Here is a 23802-nt window from a genome sequence, read left to right on the forward strand (position 1 = left end):
CAGGAACATCTCTAAAAGGTGAGCAAAGAGACAGGTAATCAATATCAGTAATTCTTGAAAGCAAGTAAAAACTGTTCCTTTTTCAATATACATAAGCCTTTTAACATGTTTATCGCTCATAGACAGCTTCATGAAACTTAAGTCTGTAAATGATATAACCTACCCAGGTTAGGATATTTTTTTGAAAGAAATCACAGCATTTGTTTGTTTTCAAAAATCAGCAGCTTCTAAAAAGACATTAAAGCATTGTAAGATGTTATTAATTTTTCCAACATACCTACAAAACCCAAATGATTTGTTAGAATCTACATCTGAGATTATTTATCTGACTTTCTTAGTGCACTGCTTTAACATATGTGAAGTTCAAAAAAAAAAAGTGATTGTATAAAACAAGACAAAGTCATTAACGAGAGAGAAATTCCAGGCTGAACTTTCTGCAGCAGAGTATTTTCATTATTTTATACAGATGATCTAGGTGTGTCATATTTCTGCATTCAGCCTGGCATCTGAATTAAATTTTTGCATGAAAAGATCTCAGCCATTGGGTATTTATGATTTCCAGGCTGAATTGATTACCTCCACAGGGTGGCAGACAAACTAATAGACTTAGTGAAATCCAGTTGTTTGTGCCTTATCACTATGGCACGTTTCTGTGGCATCACTTGCTAAATTAGATAGGGAAAGCCTTGCTTCCACATTTTCAAGCTGCAGAGTGACTCACGCACTTCCTGGAACCCTGCCCTTTTCCACCTGGGAAGGGACTTACGCGGTGCAGCGAGCACAGCCCTCAGTGTTCTCCACGGTGGCCTTGCAGCAGAGCCAGTTCCCATTCAGGAAAGCAGAGGGGTGGTAAAAGCTCAGCCTCCTCTGGTTGCACCTCGTTACCCGGCAAAGAGCCTCTATCCACTCACTGGCTTCTACACAGTTATTTGCTTGGATATAGAGTGGCTTTTCTCCATGGAGTACTTGAAACATCTGTAGAAGAAACACATTACTCTGCTGAGTAAAAAATCCAGTTACTGAGCAACTTCGAATATGTCAAAATAGATTTCAGTGCTCAGGCAATTCAATGAAGTCAAATTAAGACAGAAAGTGAGATGAGAGAATGGCAGACTTTTCACCTCTTTCCACTACACAGAGGAGAAAAGCCCCACCAGAACAGCTCCCCGTGTTCTGTCTACACCACTTCCTCATCTAAGAAAGAATCCTTATAAATTAGAACAGGATGCATCTTCCATCCTCTTCATCCACATATCCTTAAAGTGTGACCCCAGATTCCATGAAGCACAACCTTCATGCTTCATATCCTGGCAGCAACAGAAGATTCCCAGAAGTCTCTCCTTTAGCCATCCTCAGCCTTAGTGACAGCTGTACTTTTATCACTGCCTCAGACGTTTGGATTCGCACAAGAACTGAAATAACCAATGTGTTCAAGGGCAGAACAAGGCCATGAGGAAGTTCTCATCAAAAGGAATAAATAAATGTTTGGTAACAATACATTTCTCATAGTACCTAATATAATTCCAAGTGCTTTCTAATAAGGTCATGTAGTTATAACCTTCATTCCAGAAATCTGGTGAGGGGGACAAAGTCACAATCAGTCAGGAAAGTTGGTGCAGATATCCAAATTTCCAGGTTAATTTCCATGTTCAGAGTACTTGGAGATACTGCATACAGATTTTTATTCCTGGTCCATAAAAGACTTTTTGTTGAAGTGTTTAGTAATGGGGTTTCATCAACTCTGTAAGCTAGTTACATTCTTTTATTTAAAGAACACATCAAGAATCACATATAAACTATCTTTTGACCCACATTTTTCTTGTTGAAGGAGCTCTCATCAAGTTTCTCCACTGCAAGGATGTTTTTGATGGGAATTGTGAAAATTGGTTCTTTATCTGTAAAAAATTGTAAACAGAGGAGTGAAGCAATCTTTAAGAACTGTTTTATGATCTCAGGGCACTGACACTGCAGTTCATGCTCTCAAAATATGCATTTTTATCATTGAAAAAATAGGCATGAATCAGACAGAAGCCTCGATTAATCAAGACAAAAGTAACTAAAGTACATCAGAGGTATTTCAGGTAAGGAAAAAAAATTACACACTTTTAAAAGCACAAAAAAATATACAAACACTTCGAAAATACTGAAAATTAAAAATAAATGTAAAATAAACATTATTTACCTTGCTGTTTGTGGTATGTGAATTCTCTAGTTGTTAGACAGAACCACCGCTTCTTGAAATTCTTCTTACCAATCCGAGTCCTTCCCTGAGCTCTTTTGTACATTTCTCTGTAAAGAGAGCATCAAACGGAATGCAACCCTTAGTATTCTGAAGAGCTTTCAAAAGCATTTATTGAGATAAGACATTATTGTTCATCATGCAGCCACATAAAGACCTACTTCACTGTACATTAAAAAAAAAAAATCTACTACTTGTTCAAAACAGGTCTTCAAGATTACCTCCTGAGATGGTGATCATGTACCAGGTTCCAAAAACAGGAAAGGAGTTTGAAAAACACACAGTCCAGACTGGTGCTTGTGGCAGTAAATTTGGAGGGGATACTTAACTTATTCAGATCCAGAATTCCAAATTTTTAACAACATCCATCAATTTACTACTATAATAGTGTTGAGTCCACTACAGTTTCCTCCTTCATGTCTATTCAGTATCTTAATAAGAGACATGTTTCTTGGTTTTTTGAAATTTGGATGCCTGTTTCACAGAAAAGCCTTTTCTTATAAACCTGCTTCTCAAATAAATTTAAATATTTTTTCCCCATGAATGTTGAATCATCACCTATTCTGGATCAACATCACAAAAAAGACAGTTCATTTCTTAGGAAGAGTGACTTTCGCCTCAATTTATTTAACAGCATTCTATCACTAAATATTAAATACTTCAATTACAGAATAGTTATTTATCTAACTTTAAAAGCAGAACATTTAGCTGGCTGGGCTTATACAGCATGTAGAATAATTCTAAATTAGTAACGTTCTTTTAACATACACTTTCACAATCCTCAAAAACCATCACAGAGCACATGCTGAACTGTGACAGTAATGCAGTCAGTCTTCAATAGGTATTCAGCTACTTTTAATTACTTTTTAAAGTATTTAAAAAAGCATTTAAAGTATTAGAGCTGGCATCTGTTCTTTTAAACTAATTCTGCAACCTAAGAATTCTCTAAATTACAAATATAATTTCTAAAGTATATCAGACATTTTAATATGCATTAATCTGAATCTGGCATTAATGAAAAAACACTGATGTCAATTCTGTTATGCACAATATAAATTCAAAATATATTCACCCTTCTTTTAGATGTACCGGCTCGCTCACGCCACTGGGCTCTTTAATCTCGGTAGAGGAAACATCATCTAGGAACTTAAGGAAAAAAACCACAGGCAATACAAATATACACTATTTAGAAACACAAGAAAACGGAAAAGCTATTCTGAAAATATAAATGTATAATCTCTCCTAGAACAGAACAGTTATGTTATGCAACATCTGAACACATATTGCAGGGCCTTGGAACAATGTAACAAGGGATGCCCAGCACTCACACACATTTTCTTTAATGAGTTCCTAAACAGAAATCCAATAAAGTCTCTTTCAAAAAATGTATACTTAAAGTTTTAAACTAAATTAGCTTAAGTTCACTATGTATAACTCTTCTGTATTTGACTGTATTGATTTGCTATGTTGTTTTTTTGGTTTGGGGTTTTTTTTAATGTCTGAAACAGACCACTACTTTTTTTTTTCTCTCTAGTAGAAAACTGAACAAAACCACCACCTTCTAATAATGAAGACTGCTCAGATACACCAACAATAAAAAAATAAAGTTGAAAGGTACCTTTTTAACAGATTCAGTAAATTTTTCTTCTTGAAATGTTTTGAAAAACTCACACATAAATGTCTCCTTGAAACTTGACTGAAAGGAAAAGTATATTGACATAAATAAACTTTTATATAAACTTTCAATAAACAGAATATTCATCATGTCTATGAAACGAGAAAGAATTTTAATAGCCTTACAAGTTTGCTTTTGGTCAAACTTCCCCAACTCCCCAGGGTCTGGATGGCTTTTGATATAAGAGTTAATGTTCTAGAAGTCTGTGCATCCTAAAACAATGAAAAAAAATTCAAAAGTCATATTTTTTCACAGGTCCAGGAAAAACTGATTTAAAAATTAAAATGTCAAGAAAGTTATTATGTTACACAATGTAGTAAATCTGGTACATCTTCATTCCTTTTCTTTGCCCCGAAAGAAAAAAATGCATATGAAATACACTTAGTTTATTAGTTACTGCACAGTATTTAGTATTTTAGTCACTACCACCAGGATTTAATAGTAGTACTGGGAAAATATTCTTACCTATAAAACACCTGAAACCCTTGAATCCTGTAATCATTACTACACATCTAACTAACTTCTGAACAATAAACACAATGAACTACTGCTGGACAAATGGTATAAATTTTCATAATACAAAGTGAACTTTAAAACTTTAAGGCTTTTATTCTATTTGTTTGCTACCTCACTGCTTGCATTTTAGTACAGGATTAGAAACACAGCCTACAAAAGTGGCCTCGCTGTTCCCTTTAAGATGTTTAACTCTCAAGTGTTAAAATCCTGTACTTTTTTTTTTACTCAAAAAACTGGATAATGTTAAAGGAATGAATCTGAGCAAGTGTATTTTTTTTTCTTTTGAAGGCACAACACACCTAAGTAGATAGAATTAGACAATAATAACTTCTGGAGCAGCAGATTTCATACATTTTCTGGTTTTAATGTGAAAAATAATACAGGTTTTTTAATCTCCATATTCCTGTCTTTGAAATATTTTTGTAATGTGTATCTACTTGACAACTAATAATGGAAAATTTGTCAATCCACTGCAACTAGTGGAGTCGAGAATAAATACACCAACCAATTACTGCATAACTCCACAACCTCTGCTTAAGCCACAAATGGCAATAAATGTAGAAGTGACATCGGGATGTTTAATTTCCTTGGTAGAAACAAACAAGTCAATTTAGGCCTATACCTTAAAGGACCCTCAGTCATGTTGCTATTTTACCCAAGAAGCACATTTCAAAAAAAGGCACAGCATCTCTAATATTGAAAGCACTTCCACATCATTTGAGAACACCCCATAAAGACTGAAATACCTGATGCTTAAAGAATTGCAAATATCTTATTTCCTTTGGAAACTGAACCTAGAGACATTTAGTCATTTCCCAGTTACATACCCCACTGACAGTAACTTATGCCTTCCCACACCAACAGATCTGACGGTATGAACAAAACAGAACAAAGCTTCACAAGACTTACTGGATGGTGAGGTCGTAAATGAAAAGTATGAGGTGAGACTACGGCTACAGCAAAGAAACGAAGAAACACAAAGCTGCTCACTGCAGAATACTGTACATGAGGGTCATCTGCAGAGAAAAACCATGAAATGTAACATGCACTGAACCTAACAGGAAATCATGAAGACAGTTAACATAAAAATCCTTAGGAAGATAACATCAGAGGAGACATTTAGAGCTTAAAATAGAACGGAAAAATCAATGAAGTGCATGAAATGAGAAAGGTGGTCATGGTAAGAAATGTCCTACTTCTAGCGGTATGTTTATTGCTTATTTCTCTGAAAAGAAGTTCTCTTCCCATACAACTGGCTCATCAGCTCCACTGGGAGGAATAATGAGATGATTGCAAGCATTTACATACACAGTTGATTAGGTTTGGCCGGATGCTGCACCCAGAGATAAAACACTGCAGCAGCTGCCTCTAAACACTGGGGCTATTGGATTTACTCACCTGGAAAGCTACTCACTGATAATTCAAACACATTAATTTTGCATGACAAATACAGTCAACACATAGGAACAAATATAATTGAAATTCTGAGTTGCACCATAAGCCCACAGTATTATATGATTTTGATTATGTAAATGAGGATTTTATCATTTAATATTTTGGGTATATTTACACTTTTAAACTGGGAAATACAGTGAGATCACATTCTTACTCTAATGATCACTTCAATCTGATCTGGTAAGTCAGCTTTTCTGAAAGGACTGTCTAAACTAAAGCAAATTATGGCTCAGTTTCAGTGACAAACATGAATCAGAGAAATGTTCCACATTATGAGAAGCACATTCTTCACCTGTCGCTTATTACAGGACATTTCAGATTTTAATTGACTGAAGTATGAGTATTTCAGATCCACTACATTATTCCTATATTAAAACCATTCTGAAAGAATAAAGCTGTTCTAATACTGGTCATATTTACAAACCCATTAAGTATTTTTTATTATCCACCCTCCTCAAAACTACCCATATCTAGTTCAGCTATAGTACTACTAAAGCTAACTTCACAGAAGTTAGTTAACATAAACAGAGTGGCAGTTCGTGTAAAGATGCAAACGCCAAATTTATTTTCAGGTTCACATCTTGCTTCTTTAGAAGCAATAAACAGAACAGCTCTTACAAATTTTAAGTATCTTTCCAATAAACCACTTCCTGTATTACTTGTGCTTTTCTTCCATTATCTTGTATTTTTTTTTTTTATGATGTCTCACTTGCTGCTGTCTTGCAGTTTCTGACTTGCTAGATTTTTGTATCAGAAAACAACAAATGCCTCTTGACTGACCACGAGGTTTCACTATAACTTACAGACTGACAGAAAAACAAACGCCTGACTGTCAAAGTTCAGGGCACAGCTTTGGACAAGACAAGAATTTTAGCAATCCCCATAAGGTTACTGCAGAAGTTTTCAGTCTGAACACCCCTTTCAGAAGTTTTTAGAGAACACTTACTTGGAAATCTTTTGGCAGCCAGATGCCTCAAAGAATAAAAAACATCACACATTAGGGTAGGACAACTTATACTCGACCGCACTATTTCACGGAACACTTTGTCCACGTAATAGCGGAGATTTTCCTGCAATTGTGAAAAAAGGCATTTCTTCAGACCATGAACATTCATGTTTGTCCTTTTTTTTTTTTTTCACCTGAGCACAAACATAATACTGTCTGACTATTCAATTCTGAATTTTAGTACAGCGCATATTTAAAAAGCTTCATAATACTTATATGGCATTACTACTGTTCAAAGATCGTTTAATGATATTTACTTTAAGTATATAAGCACTGCCTAGCAATATAAACTACCTATCAATACCTGGTTTTGTAATTTGACAACAAGGAAGGAGCATTTCCCATGTATATCAAGTGAACGTTAAGTTTATTACAGCAACTACTGCCTTAAATGTCAGCATACTCTGGTAAGAGGGAAGCAGCCAGCAAAACATCAATGAAAAATGCTAGAGCAGTTCCAGTTAGGTACATTATGATCTAGATGCTGAGTACAGAACATCAGGAATCAAAACACCCAAAAAACTGGTAAGAACGACTGTCATCTTTAGTTTCTCCTCTCTGTCCCATTTTCCATTGGACTTTTCCATTGCTGCATTTATAAACAGGGATAAGAAAATACAGCTTTTTCTTGCTTACTCTGAAATCAGAGTTACTACTATGAATTACTCATTTTCCATTACAAAGAGCTGCTTTTAAAAATGCTTTTCTTTCAGATTTTGAGACCAACTCACCATATTAATTTCCACGTTATCCCCTTCTCTTAATTTGATAGGATCTATTTCACAGGGTTTAGGAGACTCACATATCTGAAACAAAAAAACAAAACTACAGGAGTTCAATTCTTCAGACAGAAAGTATGGAAACGTACCCATTTAAAACGAGATTCTTAGATTTAGGAATAAAATCCTAAATAAGTTCTAACCATCCATAACAACATGCAGTGCTCATCCTCACTTTTGTTTGTGCCTTTTCAAACAGGTTGATTACATAAAGAATCACAGGGGGAAATTCTGCAATGTGTTGGAGGCTGGAATAATTGTCATTGACTCTTTATTTTGAAGCATCTGGAATGTAAGTAACAAAAAGCAGCTCCTCCCACCAAACTTAACCAATTATTGCTCAATTAAAGTTTCCTCTAGAATTCCCCCACCTGAGTGACTCCTACCACAGAGCTGAAACAAGAATGCCTACACAACAGACAAGGATATCCCAGGGGGCTGAGTGTCCCCAAAGAAGTTTCAGTAGGATAACCTACCTCATCAATAACAGGTTTCAAAGTAACCTTTAGGTAGTGCTTCCCCACTATTTTCATCATTTCATCCACACACCGAGTTGCTAATGAGTTGCCTCTGAAGATTGTGTTTGCTTCTCTGTAAGAAAAGAAATTATTTTATTTGAACAGGGAAAAAACAACAAGTTTCGTTACAAAATTCATTTTATACTCTATCTTGCTATTAAATAATTATTTTAAAAATATTTTTCATATATTTCAATCAGGAATTCCAGAACCTATACGTCAAGCTTGCAATGGCACTCAGTAACAGAAAGAGAATAAAGAAGAATATTATTACAGCAATTACCAAACCAAGGAACATAAATAAAGCCATAAGAAAAAGCCTAAGAAATTTTAGACAATTAAAATTACAGTGCAGTACGGAACACGAGAAAGAACAACTGGAGAAAATTCCAAAATCATGAAAGTTGTACCTCAGCAATATACAATTTCTCCTCCAGTAGTCATGGTGAAAAAAAAATCTTGGAGCTACAGCACATTGCTACACTACACCAATAAACTCAAACACTTAAACCAAAACATATTTAATCCAAGGTTACATTTTTATTCATTATAGCTGTTGAAGAAAACTGACAGCCACCTGTGCAAAGTGTACCTTTCTAATCTGAGAGATTTAGTTTAAGCTCTCTTTGTTACAGTTCAATTACAATGGAATGTGTGTACTAAAATGCAGTTTAGAAAATTATTTTCTATGAGTCACCTCTTTCTACACAGTTAAGCTGTCTCACATTATTTAAATCAAGACTAAGTGCTTTGAAATGAACTGTCCTGTGGTGACAAAATCCCGTCCACCCCTCCACTGGACATGACCTGGCACCTCAGTAGCCACTGCTCACATCTGCTTTATTTCTCTCCTAACCACAGAGCTGCAAATTCACAGACCATATGCTGCTACTTGGAAAAACTCCTGTGCTTCCTACTTGTAAGGCATGCAGACCACATTCCTAATTACAATGCATCTTTGCAGAAAAAGAGTAGCCCTCATTTAAGCCACATGTTAAAGGAAACAGGGTAAGATTTTCAGCAATTTTAAAGATGTTCTATCTATTAAGTTCCATCTAAGTTTGTAAGTTCTGATCCAAAGCCCAGTAAAATTTGAAGAGTGGCCAGATAACCAAATTTAAAATAAAAACTATGTACTCTTAGACAAAATTTTACCAAACTGCCCAGAACCATTAACTCTGACTCCCAGCTTCAAAGTGATTTCAATGAATGTTTTTATAAACTAGCATTAAAAGATGAATATATTTAGTCAGTTTTACATAACAAGAGAAAGAAACCGAAGGGCTTACTTATCCATGTTGTATCATGAAGCCCTGTGAAACTCTAGGATTAATTTTAGAAAGCATGACATCAATAAACATGAAATACGTACTGGGTGTCCTTCAGATCTAGTTCTGCCACTGCTGCAACAAAGGGAACCAGCTTATGGTGGTGCAGCAACAGTCGAACCAGAGGCAGCACAGCATCATACTTGTCTCGACACACCTCACTCAGAATGTAGGCAGCAGATGCAGAAATAGGCTGTGAGAAAGGAGAATACAAAATCTGAGTAAAGTAGTTAAATCTTCTTTGTGTATTTGAAAAAAATACAGATCAAATATAATGAGACTATAGACATTGCTTGTTAACAGAAAATTTCAATATTTGCTATGTAACATGGCAATTAAAAGCTTACATTTCAGAGATACCCAAGTGAAAACTGGTATTATCTGCTCTATAATTACATTTAAGAATAGAATTCAGTAGCTACTCATCCTTCTCATTCTCTTTAAAGGGTTAAACTATGGCTTTGTCACAAACCCAAGTCAGAGGCAGGAAGCAACTGTTTTACTATAATGTCATATATCTTTATAGGACTTTAAAAATGATAATCAGAGGACATTAAAATTAAGTTCTCACCCTTCTAAAGTGTTTGCTGCCACTGTACAGTTGCGAATTCCAAGACAAAAACGAAATTATTTTAAGTAGGAAAGACAGCTGCTGACTGCTGCTACCTATATACTCAGCTACTCCTGAATTCCAGCAAAGCAGTATTTATTTGATTATGGGCCAGCAAAACTTTAGTCACATCTGCTTCCTCTATCTTTCTTCTCCTCTCAATACTTCACTAACACTGAATTGATGAAAAGCTGTAAAAGACCTAAGAATATAAAGCCTGGTTACTACAATTTGGTTCCTGTCCCAATATCATGCAAAGCATCTACCACACTTCCCTCTTTATCACCACATCCACGTGAGAAATCCAGTCATGCTGATTAACATCCTGGAGAAGGCAGAAACAATTTGAAATCAGCTCTGAAGTAGATCTTTTTTGTTAATTATGTGCCCTTCAGTGCCAATAATGGATCAGTGTCCCTCGAAAACCTCTAAATCCAAGAAGCCAATAGAGGCCAATGGAGAAATACTATGTTGAAAAAAGCAACCAATGAAAAGAAAGTATTTCATCTCCTCCAGGCACGGAGCACAGGTAATTTCACTGTCTCTACTGATACTTCTAAAATAAGAAGAAAATCCTGGTACTTTGGAGCAGAAGCAAAAGCTCTAGTAGCTGTTCATCTGGGTGTGACAGAAGTAATTACCACAAAGAAACAAAACCAATTATCTAGGTATGAGTAATTCATATTGTCTCATGACTGCATAATTCATTTTTATTTTTCACTTTAATGAAATTTTCAACAAAAGTACCTGAACATCTGAAGATTTTAGCAGCAAGTTCCTTAGAGAAGCATAGTATTCAGATGGAAGTACACAATCTTCAGTGTAACAGATATTTAACCTAAGTGATCCTAAATCATCAGTTTTAGAAGATTTGTTTCCATTTTCTCTTGGCTGAAGTAAGTACCTGTAAGCAACAGGACAATTATAAAATATTAGATTCCTATTTCATTCATTTGACTAATTCCACAATAAAGCAAAGTATCACATGTAACTATTTCAGTATACATACATTATATCTGAAAACTGGCAAAACATTCACAAAAAAACCCCCTTGAAATTCAAAAGTAGAAAAATGAGCAGCATTTAATGCATCTTTAACACATAATGGAACTTAAATTTATTTTCTCGTATCTTTCCAAACAATGAAATAGGATATACTTTTTGTAGGTTAACAGGGAATAGCAGGAATAGTTTGAAATTACACTGGACCATCATGTTTTACATCTAGGTTATATTTAGGGTGTTGGACACTGCAGGTGAAACAGGTAGTGTAAAGAATTTCAATGGTCTTATCTGAGACCAGAAAAAACACATAATATTAACAGGCTCCACTCTTGAGAAACAACATATAGGAAAAAAGTGGGGTTTTTTCTACTTTTAATACAAAATACATTGAAAAATTCATTGGCTGTAGTTTCACTGCATTCCAACAGGAGGTGCAGCTCCACAAAGCTTTTAAGTTAACAGCTCTTAAGTAGTGTCACAGTAGTTTCAACACTGACCCCAACAAACTGAAACCCCATCTCCAAATATTCTTTTACAATCATGTATATTTGGACTTCTACAACCAGGAGATTGGACTTCTTTTTTTCATAACCAGTTGCAGTGCCCATGAAGGCATGCTAACATAAAGTAAAACTGATTTACCAGGAGAACCTTTCCTTAACAGCATAACTCTTGAGCTTATTTTCCAAATATTTAGTAGTAATGATAATTTCTCTGCTGTACTTCAGCTGCATTCAAAAACATATTATGAAAATTAGCAATACCATAAAAGATTTGTTATTTTTAATTACAGAACTTCTGGTTTTGATCAGCAGATCATACTTCGACATGAGGCTGTTCAATGCAAGGTATGCCTACAAAGCATATTAGCAGACACACTCAAGACAACTAGATGTGAGTTAGGTCAATTCAAAAAGCTACACAAACACAGCACACTGGCAATGAGCCCATGCTGATATAATCTTTCTCTCAGCAGGTTGTTACCAGAGGCCTGTTTTTATGTTAATATGGTCATACATCTGTTGATCAGAGCACTGGCAGAACAAGCCTGGGTCTGCAATACACAGTGCAAGAAACAGAAACTCCAACACAAACACCTACAGGATCACATTCAAACACCAAGAGTCTGAGTTCAACTTCGATACATCCAAGACACTTAGAGCCTGAGGTGGGTACATGGAGCAGAGCCATAATGATTCCTGGCAAAGACCTGCGTTAACATTTACTTCTATTTACCCACCTCCTTCCTATGTGTTTTCTGTGTGGATATATGAAAGGGCTTCTTCCGTGCTTTTTCCTGTACTGAAAGGTTCACTAAAAGCAGAATATTTTACACACTTGAAGGCACTCAAATCCCTGGTACTCATCCCTTCCTGCTGCTAAGCATTTGGGACAGTAAAGGAGCTAGAAATGGGCTCCTGCTCCCAAAAATATCAGAAGGGAGGGTGTTGAGATGTCCCACGCAGAAGTGTTTCTTCCCTGAACTCCCTTCATACCTCACCCTTCCAGCTCCTGTGCCTGCTCCTCTGAAATGATGTTGGATTGTTTCCAGAAGATACTTCTGGAGCCTCCCCAAGGAAGAAAAAAAAGCCATACTTAAATGATCAAATAAACTCTTCATCAGTAATTCTGGAAATCTGACTTAGGAATTTAATTACAAAGTGATGCAATTCTGAGAAGTCCCAGGTTTCCTGAAGACCACACACAGATCACTGAAATCCAGCAACCTGACCAAAAGACAGTTACAGTCCATCTTCCCTTCCTTCACTCTCCACACTTCCCCCTCAAACACACTAACTATTCTGTGACTGTGGGCAGACAGGGGGAAGAGAAGAGGTGAATGTGCCCACTGATAAGGTTAATTCATTGAGCAGGGCAACTCTAGAAACATGTTTTACCTAGATTAGAACACGAAGACATGGTTTAATGAATAGGTAGAATAAAACATCCTTTGCAAGGGAAAACATGCAAGACACAAGCAAATTCACTTCTGAACAACCATTTCTCACCATGCTTGAAAGGAATCATTTTTTAACACCTTCACCGGAACTTTAATTTCTCCTAGAAAGATGTCTTGTACCAGATTCCCATTATTCCATAGGTCAACCCTGAAAATAAGAACATTGCTTCATTTTCTTTTCTCCCACAGAGAAATAAGCAAGTTTACAATAACTGCCTTAGAGCACTAATCCACATGCATGCAGGCAGCAAATGTTAGAAATCTCACTCCATTCTAAATAAATCAAGAAGAATCAAACAAGTGGCTTATTAACAGATAAAGAAACAAACAGTGAAAGTTAAGACTTGCAGACCTTGCATCAGGTAAATAAAAGTGATACTGGCACAATGTATGGGTTCTGCACAGTCTCCACCCCCTAAACTGTGCACATTTCTTCTCAGTTAATTCAAGTGAGCTTTTTACCAATATACTTAAATATCTACCTAACTGCTAGAATCTGGCACACTGCAATGCCACACCAACACATGCGCTTGTTTTTCCAAGCAGCAGCTCGTACGCTTACAACTTTAAATGGAATCAGGTTCCCAGACATGCACCCTGGGTTTGTTCTATTACTTCTTACCTCTCTGACATTTCTGACAGACAGCAGTTGTTAAGAACCAAAAAAAAACAAAAACAAAAACAAAAGACAACTAGATTTGTTGGGGCATGACTATTTTTCTAAATATATTTGCATCTATAATGAAATACACAGTTCTAATTAATGAAGCTAATAGTTAAAAATGCACATACTAAGTTAGTTGTATAATAGCTATTAAGATTAACTGCTAAATTTTTCTTCTGATGCCTGTTAGGAAACATGCTAGCCTTGAAGACTGTCTGTCATTCAGCAGATTTGGTGCATGTATGTGCAGGAGCACAATTAAGAAAAGAAACTGAGTACAGGGCTCTCTGCTGTTCTAACTACATAGCATAAATACAGACAGACCTGCTCTGAGGGTAAAGCAGCACAAAAGGGGAACATGAGTATTTGCATTTACAAGGAAAGCTGAAACATAAATGTTCCTCTAAAATGCAAGGGAAATTGTAAGAATCTCATAAAAGAGGCCTTTCCCTCTTTTTTTTATTAAACCAGCCAACTATATTTGAAACTAAAGACTAGGATCAGGAATGCTGGTATCTTTCAGTACAAGTTCTATTACCAATATTCTGCCCAAATTAATATAATCTGATATAAGGTACTCATACCTCTTTATTCACAGGCACAGGAAACAAGTTTAGGCTGCTAGATACATTCAACCACTATTTACCTCAAAACAAAAAAACTCATCTTCATTAAGAAATACAAGTTAAAAAAGAGACATTTTCTATGTCAGAATCATCTTTTCTACAAGTCTGATCAGTAATTCTCTGGAGCTACACTAAGATAAAATAGGTATTTATTGTCTTGATGATAAAATAGTATGATTTATTAATGATTCTGTAAATTCACTTTTTAAACCACATAACTTACCGGACTTCTAGTTTCTCAATATCTTCTTCTTCTACTTGAAACTGGGACTTTTTGGTGTAACTGCTGGACCTGGTTACCTGCAAGCAAATTTCTCCTATTAACACACTTTTTGTATTATGTATATCAAAAAATCAAAGAAAACCCTCCCTCCCTGCTTCTAGCATAGGTAAATAGTTGCTGCTCCTTCTACAAAGGAAAAGGGTCAGTTGACCAAACAATCTGCCTTTTGCCAGAAAAGCAGGTGAAAAATGGGTCAGGAAGGGTTCATGGTGACACCTACTGAGGGCTAGCTGGTATCTGAGGGAATTACAGTATAGCTCTATCAGAAAAAAAAAAAAGTTAATATGACAGGACACTGGCAAAAATTTATTTTTGTTTTAGCATGAGCCTCATGAAAGCATTGAAGTTAGTTCTGAAATGTTTGAAGAAACAACAAATAAGAAGCCCACTCTTTTTGCCCTAGTTACAATACAATTGTAACCTCTCATCTACACTTTACTCATTTCTTGACTGACCGCATTCTCAATTTAACTCCAATAAATCTTAAGTCATAAAGTGGTTTGGATCACATTTTTATCCTAATATCTGACATCCTAGGAAATCACACTCAGTATCTTGAGCAGGTCACTCAGTATCTTCAGACACACGCCATCCACTGAAACTGTGCATAGGTATGAAACAATTTCTCACTAAAGTCCCACAGCAGGACCAGGATTTATAAAAACACAGTAAATTATAATACACTTGAGGCACATGCAATAGTAGTACTCCTTCAAATTCTCAGTGTAGCATGCTGTAAATGCAAATCTGATTTTCATTACTGACACAAATCAGATGAAAATTTAAACTCATGATTTGTTTATTGTCAGATTGCCTCATGCAGAATTGAAATCAACTCCTAAATAACAACAAAGTTAACTTTTTTTTAAAAAATAAAATGAACTTTTTTGGGTATAATTACTACATTACTTTATTAAATAAATAAGTTGTTTGGGTTTTTTGGGTCAGTCTTCTTGAAAATATTTAAATAGAAGTCAACGGGTTAGGTTGAAGTTATCTCAGAACTCCTGATGACAACAGACGATTATATAAAGTGATTCAGGACAGGGAATTACCTTCATATATGTGCTTGTGAGGAAGTAATTTTTCACACAGCAATTAAAGGGGGATGCTATTGTCTGGCAGACAGAAATTTAAGTATGCCATTCACTAACATTTGAGAGGCCAGTTAAAGCTCCTCAATTTGCTTGAAGAGAGCTTTCTGCATTAGGTACTGCTATGCACCTTGCTTAAAAATATCTGAAGGGTTGCATACAATAGATAAACAGGCAGAATAACACACAAAAAGTTACCTCAAAATAAAATGTTTCGTTAAACTGCGGATTGCTTGTTTTCTTCTTTACTTTGGTCTTCTTTTGGTCATTCCTGTTCCAATGTGGTAAAATTTTTACCATAGACAACTTAAACATACAATTATAAAGACATTCTATAGTCAAGAAGGACCCATGCATTTAAGTTAAAACATTTTTTGTTATTTTAGAATTCACTTTGATCAATGAGGAAAAATCTTAAAATCAGTTCATCTTCACAACACAGTTTGAAGAGCTAAAATTTTAAATGGTGTATCTAGTTAACCGGGCATCTATCCAGCTCAAAGTTTGTATTTAATTTCACAAACAGGTAAAACTTACACATATCAATTAAAATACATCAACAGTTTCTAATGCATTTAAAATTGAAATTTCTTTACCACTGCCTGCAGATAATGAGCACACTTTTCCTTGTCTTATTCAACTGCAATTTCTGTTTTTCCCCACCCTCTTCTGTTGGGGAAATACCCACTATTTCTTTACAAACAGAGGCTTCCACCCAAGACACTGAAGGTTTTCTTTGAAAGCAACTGCTGCTAGTGTTAGATATGAAGCAGCAAAGGGTCAAGGAAAACAACTGTCTCCACTTCCTTGTGGATTTCTTTTTTTTATTTTACAAATCTTATAAAGGAATAGAGTTTTATTTATTTATTTAGCAAAGGGCTGTGGTAGTATAGAATAGCTTTCCAAAAGAAAGAAATATAGAATGTGTGGGAAAAACAGACAAGGGAGAAGAAAAATTGCCCGAAGTATCAACTACCTATTTTCAGGCAGTGGCCATATAAATATTCCAGTCATGGTACATGAGTCACACATGCGTAAGATTGGAAAATCTCAACCAGGAATTCCTGTCAGATGTGCACATATATTCCCATACTAACAGGGTAAATATTCTGTGGGACCAACATTCTCCCACTTACATCCATATCACAGGACTCAAACAGAAAATGTAAGTCAATTTACCTTCTTTGCCATTTGGCCCCATGATTCCTAAGTATAATGGGTGAGCATCCCTAGTCCTCTTAGAAAAAACCCAAACAAACAAACAAAACAAACAAAAAAATCCCCACAAGCCGAACCTAAAAATGTGATCATTTATTACAAAGGAGGGAAAAAATGCCCCATGGAAAGCTTACTCGGGGACAATCCTTCCAAAGTCTTTAAGCCAAGCCAAGACGTCCTGATATTATGCTCACGAAGACAATTCCTCAGCACTGGAGAAAGGAGAGGGTCTGATGTGGCAAAAAAGAAGCAACTGAAACTTATCCTCCTTATTGGGCAGGGACTTGCACACAGTGAATGTGTGGGATGCAGGATTTTTCTTAAATGAAAGAACCCAACAGTTATTGAGGATTACTGATCAAAAACAGGGAGACATTTGAGCTGTGGGGATTCTGAACACAGCATCGTGAAGGTGTTCCAGAACCTCGACTCTCTCGTCTCCTCCCAGTTACTACACATTTGCTGCAAAGAAACCCACACATTAAGAAAAATGGAGAAGAGAGGAAGGTGAGTGAGCAATTGACTGTATCATGGCATACAAGAATTTCACATAGATTAACAGGAAGCACAGTGCAGAAATCAAGAGTCCAGTACAAAACACAGGAAAGAACTGAGTCACAAGTGGTTCTTGACAAGTGCAGGCAATTCAGACAGACCAAACACCATCCCAGTCTTGAGAGTATGGCAGGGCAGGGGAGAGAACAGTATCCATGGAGATGTGATATACACATGAAAGCACTGGAAGATTTTCCTGCGTTTTAAAGATTTTGCTTAAAACCTGTGACTTTCTTTTCCAATTCAACATCACAGCACTTTTAGATTTATTCATTTTATACTAAAATGTTACCTGGAAGGCCCCACAAGAGATACTGTTGCATAAGGATCACAATTCTGTCCGTTTATAAGAGGCAACCCATGACACTCCTTTATGCTACAGGGAAAAGGCAAACAATAGATCAGTGAAGCAAATATTTGGCTTAAAAAAATAAAACCTAAGCAATGCTTTCTTTTTGAAAACTTTTTTTTTTTGATGTTCTGCTGTATTACACAAAGATAGATGGTAATACAAAATAATACTCAAGTGTACAGTAAGACTTAGGGGGCTCTGTGAGAATGAAACTCTTGGAATTGCTTTGATAAAGACATTCCAGTATCACACATGAAAGACAAAATCATAAGTAAAATGAACTACTATGTTAGGAGAAACTGCAGATTTCTTTAACTTTTAAATTTGATTTCTCAAGGCCTACAAAAAGTTATCTGGCCACATCGAATGGCAGCAGCTGCATCTGGAAGGCATTAAAATAGATTGAAATATTTTATTTTGGATAACCTACATTCTGAGTTATGCTAAGAAATGCAAAGTTAAATCCTGAAATTATATTTAAAATTAAGCAACCAAAACCATTACAGTGTATAGTTCTAGCTCAACCTTTGAAATAGTGCTTAAGGTTTATTTCCAAACTCTTTTCACAACAGCCCATGTTCAGGGTTAAATGGCCCTTTTAAAAATACTGTTTTCTTCCGTAATTCATACAGTAAGTGGTAAGGTGATGTTTAACAGGTACACAGGCACACTGTTCACCAGTCCTGATGCAAAAGGGACAGGATGGTTGGCAATTAATGCTTGTGGAGACAGAGAAACCTTCTCTGGACCCTTTCTGAAGTCTTGCAATCTTTGAATCACCACAGCAGCAGCACAGAGCTGGGTCAGCAAGCTGCCTAACCTTTAGATGCTGCCCACATATGAGCATTAACAAAAAGCAGCTGGAACAGCAAAAGTAAAGCAGCAGAGTTTGTAAATTCATAGCAGAAACCAGACTTTCTAGCAAAATGATGCTCTAATGTAACCATGCACACTGTAATTTAAGTCCAGAAATATTCAGCAAATTACAAAATTTCATAAACAAAACACAAATAAGATCTGAATGTTATATTCCCATTTTCTTTAAAATAATTTATTTTTTTAGCTGTATTGCAGGAATTTAACTAAATTAATGCAATAAAGTTTCAGTTGTCATATTTGCTAGTTTGAATAAAATCCAAAACCTAGGCAACTTAAGGAGAAAATAGACTTCTGTAAATTCATAAGAACAATTAAGTAAATGTTCTAATATCATAATGTGGAATAATAAGTTGTGAAGATCAAATTAAAGTTATGTAGCTGCACACATTTTTAAATAAATGCTTTATGTACTGTTACACAGAAAAATGGTGTTAAAAGAATAACAGGAGCTGCAAATTCAAACACAAGTGTGGAAACAAGACACTAACACTCCTGTGCTGCCTCAAAACTCCACCCTCTTTGGAGTATGCACAATTATAAACCAGATGGTATTTTCCCCCCCAAAAGTCCCTCTGTCTTAGCCAGTTCAGGGAACATTTAGTGCTGAACCACTGCACAATCATTTGTTATTTTTCTTCCAGTTACCAAGCACGTGGCTTTCAGCATTTCAATAATTTTTGAATCACAATGAGCCCTACAGTGATTTCAAACCCACCATTTAAATGGGTTCTTGAAACATCTAGTTGTTTCATAAGCATTAATTGATTCCTCCTCCAACACACACGTGGCACTGAAGAGTGGCAACAAAAATAAACTGTCTAGACTTTTCAGTCATTTGGGGTCTCTGATCTGAGGCAGGACTTGATTTTTTCAGACTGATGGGCATCCTGTAGCACAAAACACTCTGCAGCTCCTCGGGCTTTGCAGTTTCAGGTGTGAGTGCTGAGCGTACCTATAAACCAGCTGCAACTTGAATCTCATAGGAACTTCATAGCAGATGGATCAGTCAACCTTATCTAAAGAGAATTCAACTGTTTTAACAAGAACACCACCATTTCTCTTCTTACAGTCTTTGACATGTTCACCAAGCTCCTGGATTTCTGAAGCAAACAGGTATGAGTCTGTGGGACTTTTAGTAATACAAACAGCTTGTTCTGTTCTCTTGACCACAACACACACAAACTAAAGAAAGGCTTGTTTGTGATTTCCTGTGAGTTGAAAAACATTTTACTGACAACTTCACAGCCTTGCAGCAGAACTAGGATCTCTGGATTCATCATATGGATCTGTCACTTCAAGTTGATTTCATGCTCCAGCTGGTCTCCCTGTGGAGACAGCTCTAGCATTCCCTTTTTACCTCCTGCCCAAGTCCCAGTTCTGCTGCCAGCAAGTATGGTCTGCCTAGCTTAGACAGCCTGCCCTGGTCCAACATCTCCCCTGACCATCAGCTCCTAATACCTCAAAATCTTTCTCTTCCACACCTATGACACACAAAAATTTGTTCCAAATTTACCTCACCTCCTCCCCTTCCATCTCTCACTCCAAGCTTGCCAGTCATATCCATCCCTTCAGTCTGCAGGGACTGCCTGGAGTCTGCTTTAGACACAGTATGTGACAGCACAGCCAAGTCAGCTAACTGCTGCTTCTGTTTACCACCCTCACAGGAAGCTTTTAGGTTTCAAGCCAGTTGTCAGTTTGGCAAACTGAATTACCCTCATCAGGCAGGAGCCCTCCCAAGCTCCAAAGGCAAGCAGCCATTAGGGATAGGAAGCCATTAAATCGACTCAGCACTACCGGGCCAGATTGTTCCTCCCCAGGGACTGAGCACACCACACTGAATCATTACCGATACTTTTAAGCTACTAAACAAACGGCCTCCAGTAAACATGTTTAAAAATTCTGAAGATGTCTGAAGTGGCTAAACTATAGTAGACTTAACAGAAATGGAAAAGTTGGAATGGAAATGAATGGAATGGAAAAAACCTCACTAAGTTTGCCAGTCAGCAAATTGCACAGTAATACTGCCTTTTCCTCGAAGAATCAGGCAAAGTGCTAGAACTCCAGTCTCCTTTAAACAGGAAAACAACAACCAAGAAATCCCATCAAAACCACCACCAACAAAATGCCAAACATTCTGACCAATCAAAAAAGAAAATAACACTATATATACACTCCTATTCTGACAACCATAATAAATACATTTCTAACATACAATAAAAATATTTCAGCTTTGACAAATAATTTCATCTACCTAGCTAGCCAGTTGTCATTCAAAAGGCATAAATGCATAGAGTTTGAAGAAGTAGACAGGAACTTAAAAGCCTTTTATTTTATATTTTAGACTACTATACCCTTATGTAAAGTCTACACAACAGACAACAGAAGAACTTTGGTTCTTTTCTCCAACTACTGCTCTGTTCCAGTAGAGTCTAAGATATGATTCAGTTTACATTAATTCTCATCTCAGTAGTTTGTTGTGCAAGAGGAGTTTCACACAGGAAATGAGAGCCTTTCAGATACAAATGGCATATATTCATCTTGTAAGATGAAAATACGTCCTTAAAAAGACCCAGCCCACAATAAACCCCCTAATGACTGAGTGACTCTATCTCCACCATTCAAATCAACTGAAGTTCTCCAAGGACAGACTCTCCCTAACTGCAGCCATTAGGATCTGTATGTGCACTTCATAAAATTGCTATGTTCCCTAGAACAACTTCATACAAGCAGATGAGGTATAAACAGGACAGTAACAAACTGACAGGTCAATTTAAGAGCACATGATATATAATTTGTTTAGAAAAGCGGTTGCAATGAAGTCAAAACCTGGCTGTAATAAACCATTTCTGGGCTTTGAAGTATTCACACTGTAAATACACAAAACCTTCTTTCAGAGCTGAAGGGCTGTTAATCCCAGAGAAGGCAGGTGCTACCACCCAACTGCCTAATTTGGCAAGAAGCTGTTCAAGTATCATCTATTTCAGAAGCAGCAAATATGCAAACAATGGTCATGCAAACTTGTTCTTAGGGACTCCCAGCAAGAGCTGCAAGCACATATTTGTGAAGCATGCTACCATACATGCCATTGTGGTTTCAAAAAAAGAGCCCACACTGAGTCAGCAAGTAAACTCTTGCACTATCCTTTTCCCCTTCTCATTCACACCTTAGAAAAGGAAACAATTAGTATCAGAGACAAAACAAAGTTTTAATTCACAAACAGTCTGTGACCGTATCTGCATGAAACTTAACAGGAAGTTTGCAATTAAGACAAAAAATTTGTGTAAAATCAGGGCTTAGCCTGCTCTACATGAGCTCTAAGACAGTCCTTCACCAAAGGAAGATTAACTATGCTATATGTCAAAGAAGTGATTGGAATTGAGTTTTTAAATCAATCTTCATCATAAAACTCATCTAGAAGACAAGTAGAGAAAGCTTCTACAACCATGTTTACAGACCCAAAACAACAGGAATGCATTTCCTAGCCAGTCATCGTTTTGGTTCAGCCACAAGGTAACAGGGGACTCCAGATAATACTCAAAATCACAGCCTTTGAACTACTTGCTATCGCGTGTGCACTAAACACCATGTGTAATCTTGTGTAATGAAAGTTGAAGCTAGTATTTTTCATCTTTGTAGAACTTCTGGACTCTCAAGAATACACAGTAGAAATCCATTAGCAACTTAACTAAGCACAGAAGGCAGCAAAAGTATCTAGAATTCTCTTATCCTACAAAATTTAACTGGTGGCTATAGCAGCCAGGTTGGGGTCCGTGGCTCAGACCCAGGAAGCTGTGACCGACCCAGAGAGAGCGTCCCGCAAGGGACAGTCTTCCAGAGGTCTGCGGTGATCCCTCAGCGGCCGGGGTGCCTTCGCAGGGGGGGCCTGTCTCAGCAGGCTGCCAGCTCTCTAGGGATTTCAGCAAGAGTGACTTCAGCTCTTGTTCTGCGGGGCAAACCCCAGGCTGGACTAGGAGGAGAGAGACAAGAGGCTCGTTCAGCAGTTCCACATGAGGCAGGTTTATTACTCTGCACCCCTGCGAAGGGTAGGCTAGGGACAAGTTCTCCAAACTCAAAGGGGGAGAAGGGTAGATCTTACAGGGATACAAGGGTGGGTGTGAGAGGGTAGAAGGCAATGGGTTACAAGGAATCTACATAGGGTCTCCCAGAGGATCATGGTTCTTGCTTTCTCTCACCCTCACCGAACAGCGCTGCCTTTTCCAAGGGGATTCTGCTGGCAGGTTATGCCATTGCTTTATCTCAGCAGGCCTCCTTCCACGGCAGGGGCTGGGCACACCCCACAGGTGAAGGTTTGAAAACATCTCACTCTCATTACATGGAGACACAATTAACTTGAACATGAAGTAAAATGTTGCTCCTGAAAGGCAAGTATCATAGCCTGTATTTCAAAAATTTTTTTTCAGTGATTTTTTTTCCTGTGGCCAGTATTTTCCAGTTTAGAACAGATGAAGAAGAGTCAGAGACAGAAACATTTCTGCCCACTTCTTGACTCTCTTTTCTTACAGGGATACAAGGGTGGGTGTGAGAGGGTAGAAGGCAATGGGTTACAAGGAATCTACATAGGGTCTCCCAGAGGATCATGGTTCTTGCTTTCTCTCACCCTCACCGAACAGCGCTGCCTTTTCCAAGGGGATTCTGCTGGCAGGTTATGCCATTGCTTTATCTCAGCAGGCCTCCTTCCACGGCAGGGGCTGGGCACACCCCACAGGTGAAGGTTTGAAAACATCTCACTCTCATTACATGGAGACACAATTAACTTGAACATGAAGTAAAATGTTGCTCCTGAAAGGCAAGTATCATAGCCTGTATTTCAAAAATTTTTTTTCAGTGATTTTTTTTCCTGTGGCCAGTATTTTCCAGTTTAGAACAGATGAAGAAGAGTCAGAGACAGAAACATTTCTGCCCACTTCTTGACTCTCTTTTACTCTATCACAGTTCTGCTCCTTTCTATCTTTCAGCTTTGTTAAAGGAGTCAATAATTCGATGTCTTCTTGAGGCCTGGTGACTAGTGAAACATAGCAG

The 23802-nt window shown here is 37.1% G+C and overlaps 1 protein-coding gene and 1 long non-coding RNA gene across 3 annotated transcripts in view; one reads left to right on the top strand and one right to left on the bottom strand.

Moving 5' to 3' along the window:
* RASA2 (RAS p21 protein activator 2) overlaps positions 1-23802 on the bottom strand; it is a 40350-nt gene that overhangs the window by 3308 nt on the left and 13240 nt on the right. The window contains exons 5-21 of one of the 2 annotated variants that reach the window (XM_017726489.1): positions 17824-17907; positions 15957-16029; positions 14605-14681; positions 13141-13239; positions 10874-11030; positions 9561-9709; positions 8147-8261; positions 7623-7697; positions 6832-6955; positions 5340-5446; positions 4040-4126; positions 3858-3935; positions 3312-3385; positions 2183-2289; positions 1813-1895; positions 767-975; positions 1-11 (exon numbers count right to left, since the gene is read on the bottom strand). In XM_017726489.1, the coding sequence (XP_017581978.1) occupies positions 1-11; positions 767-975; positions 1813-1895; positions 2183-2289; positions 3312-3385; positions 3858-3935; positions 4040-4126; positions 5340-5446; positions 6832-6955; positions 7623-7697; positions 8147-8261; positions 9561-9709; positions 10874-11030; positions 13141-13239; positions 14605-14681; positions 15957-16029; positions 17824-17907 (1709 nt within the window). Of the gene's footprint in view, positions 12-766; positions 976-1812; positions 1896-2182; positions 2290-3311; positions 3386-3857; positions 3936-4039; positions 4127-5339; positions 5447-6831; positions 6956-7622; positions 7698-8146; positions 8262-9560; positions 9710-10873; positions 11031-13140; positions 13240-14604; positions 14682-15956; positions 16030-17823; positions 17908-23802 lie in introns of those variants that run through there. The other variant, XM_017726490.1, reaches the window with a different exon arrangement.
* Positions 7765-10838, top strand: LOC108444760. The gene is made up of 3 exons (XR_001859430.1): positions 7765-7962; positions 9050-9196; positions 10522-10838. It is a non-coding gene; the product is annotated as an uncharacterized LOC108444760 (long non-coding RNA).

This window comes from Corvus brachyrhynchos, unplaced genomic scaffold (genome assembly GCF_000691975.1).
Source record: "Corvus brachyrhynchos isolate BGI_N302 unplaced genomic scaffold, ASM69197v1 scaffold221, whole genome shotgun sequence".
Lineage (NCBI taxonomy): Eukaryota > Metazoa > Chordata > Aves > Passeriformes > Corvidae > Corvus > Corvus brachyrhynchos.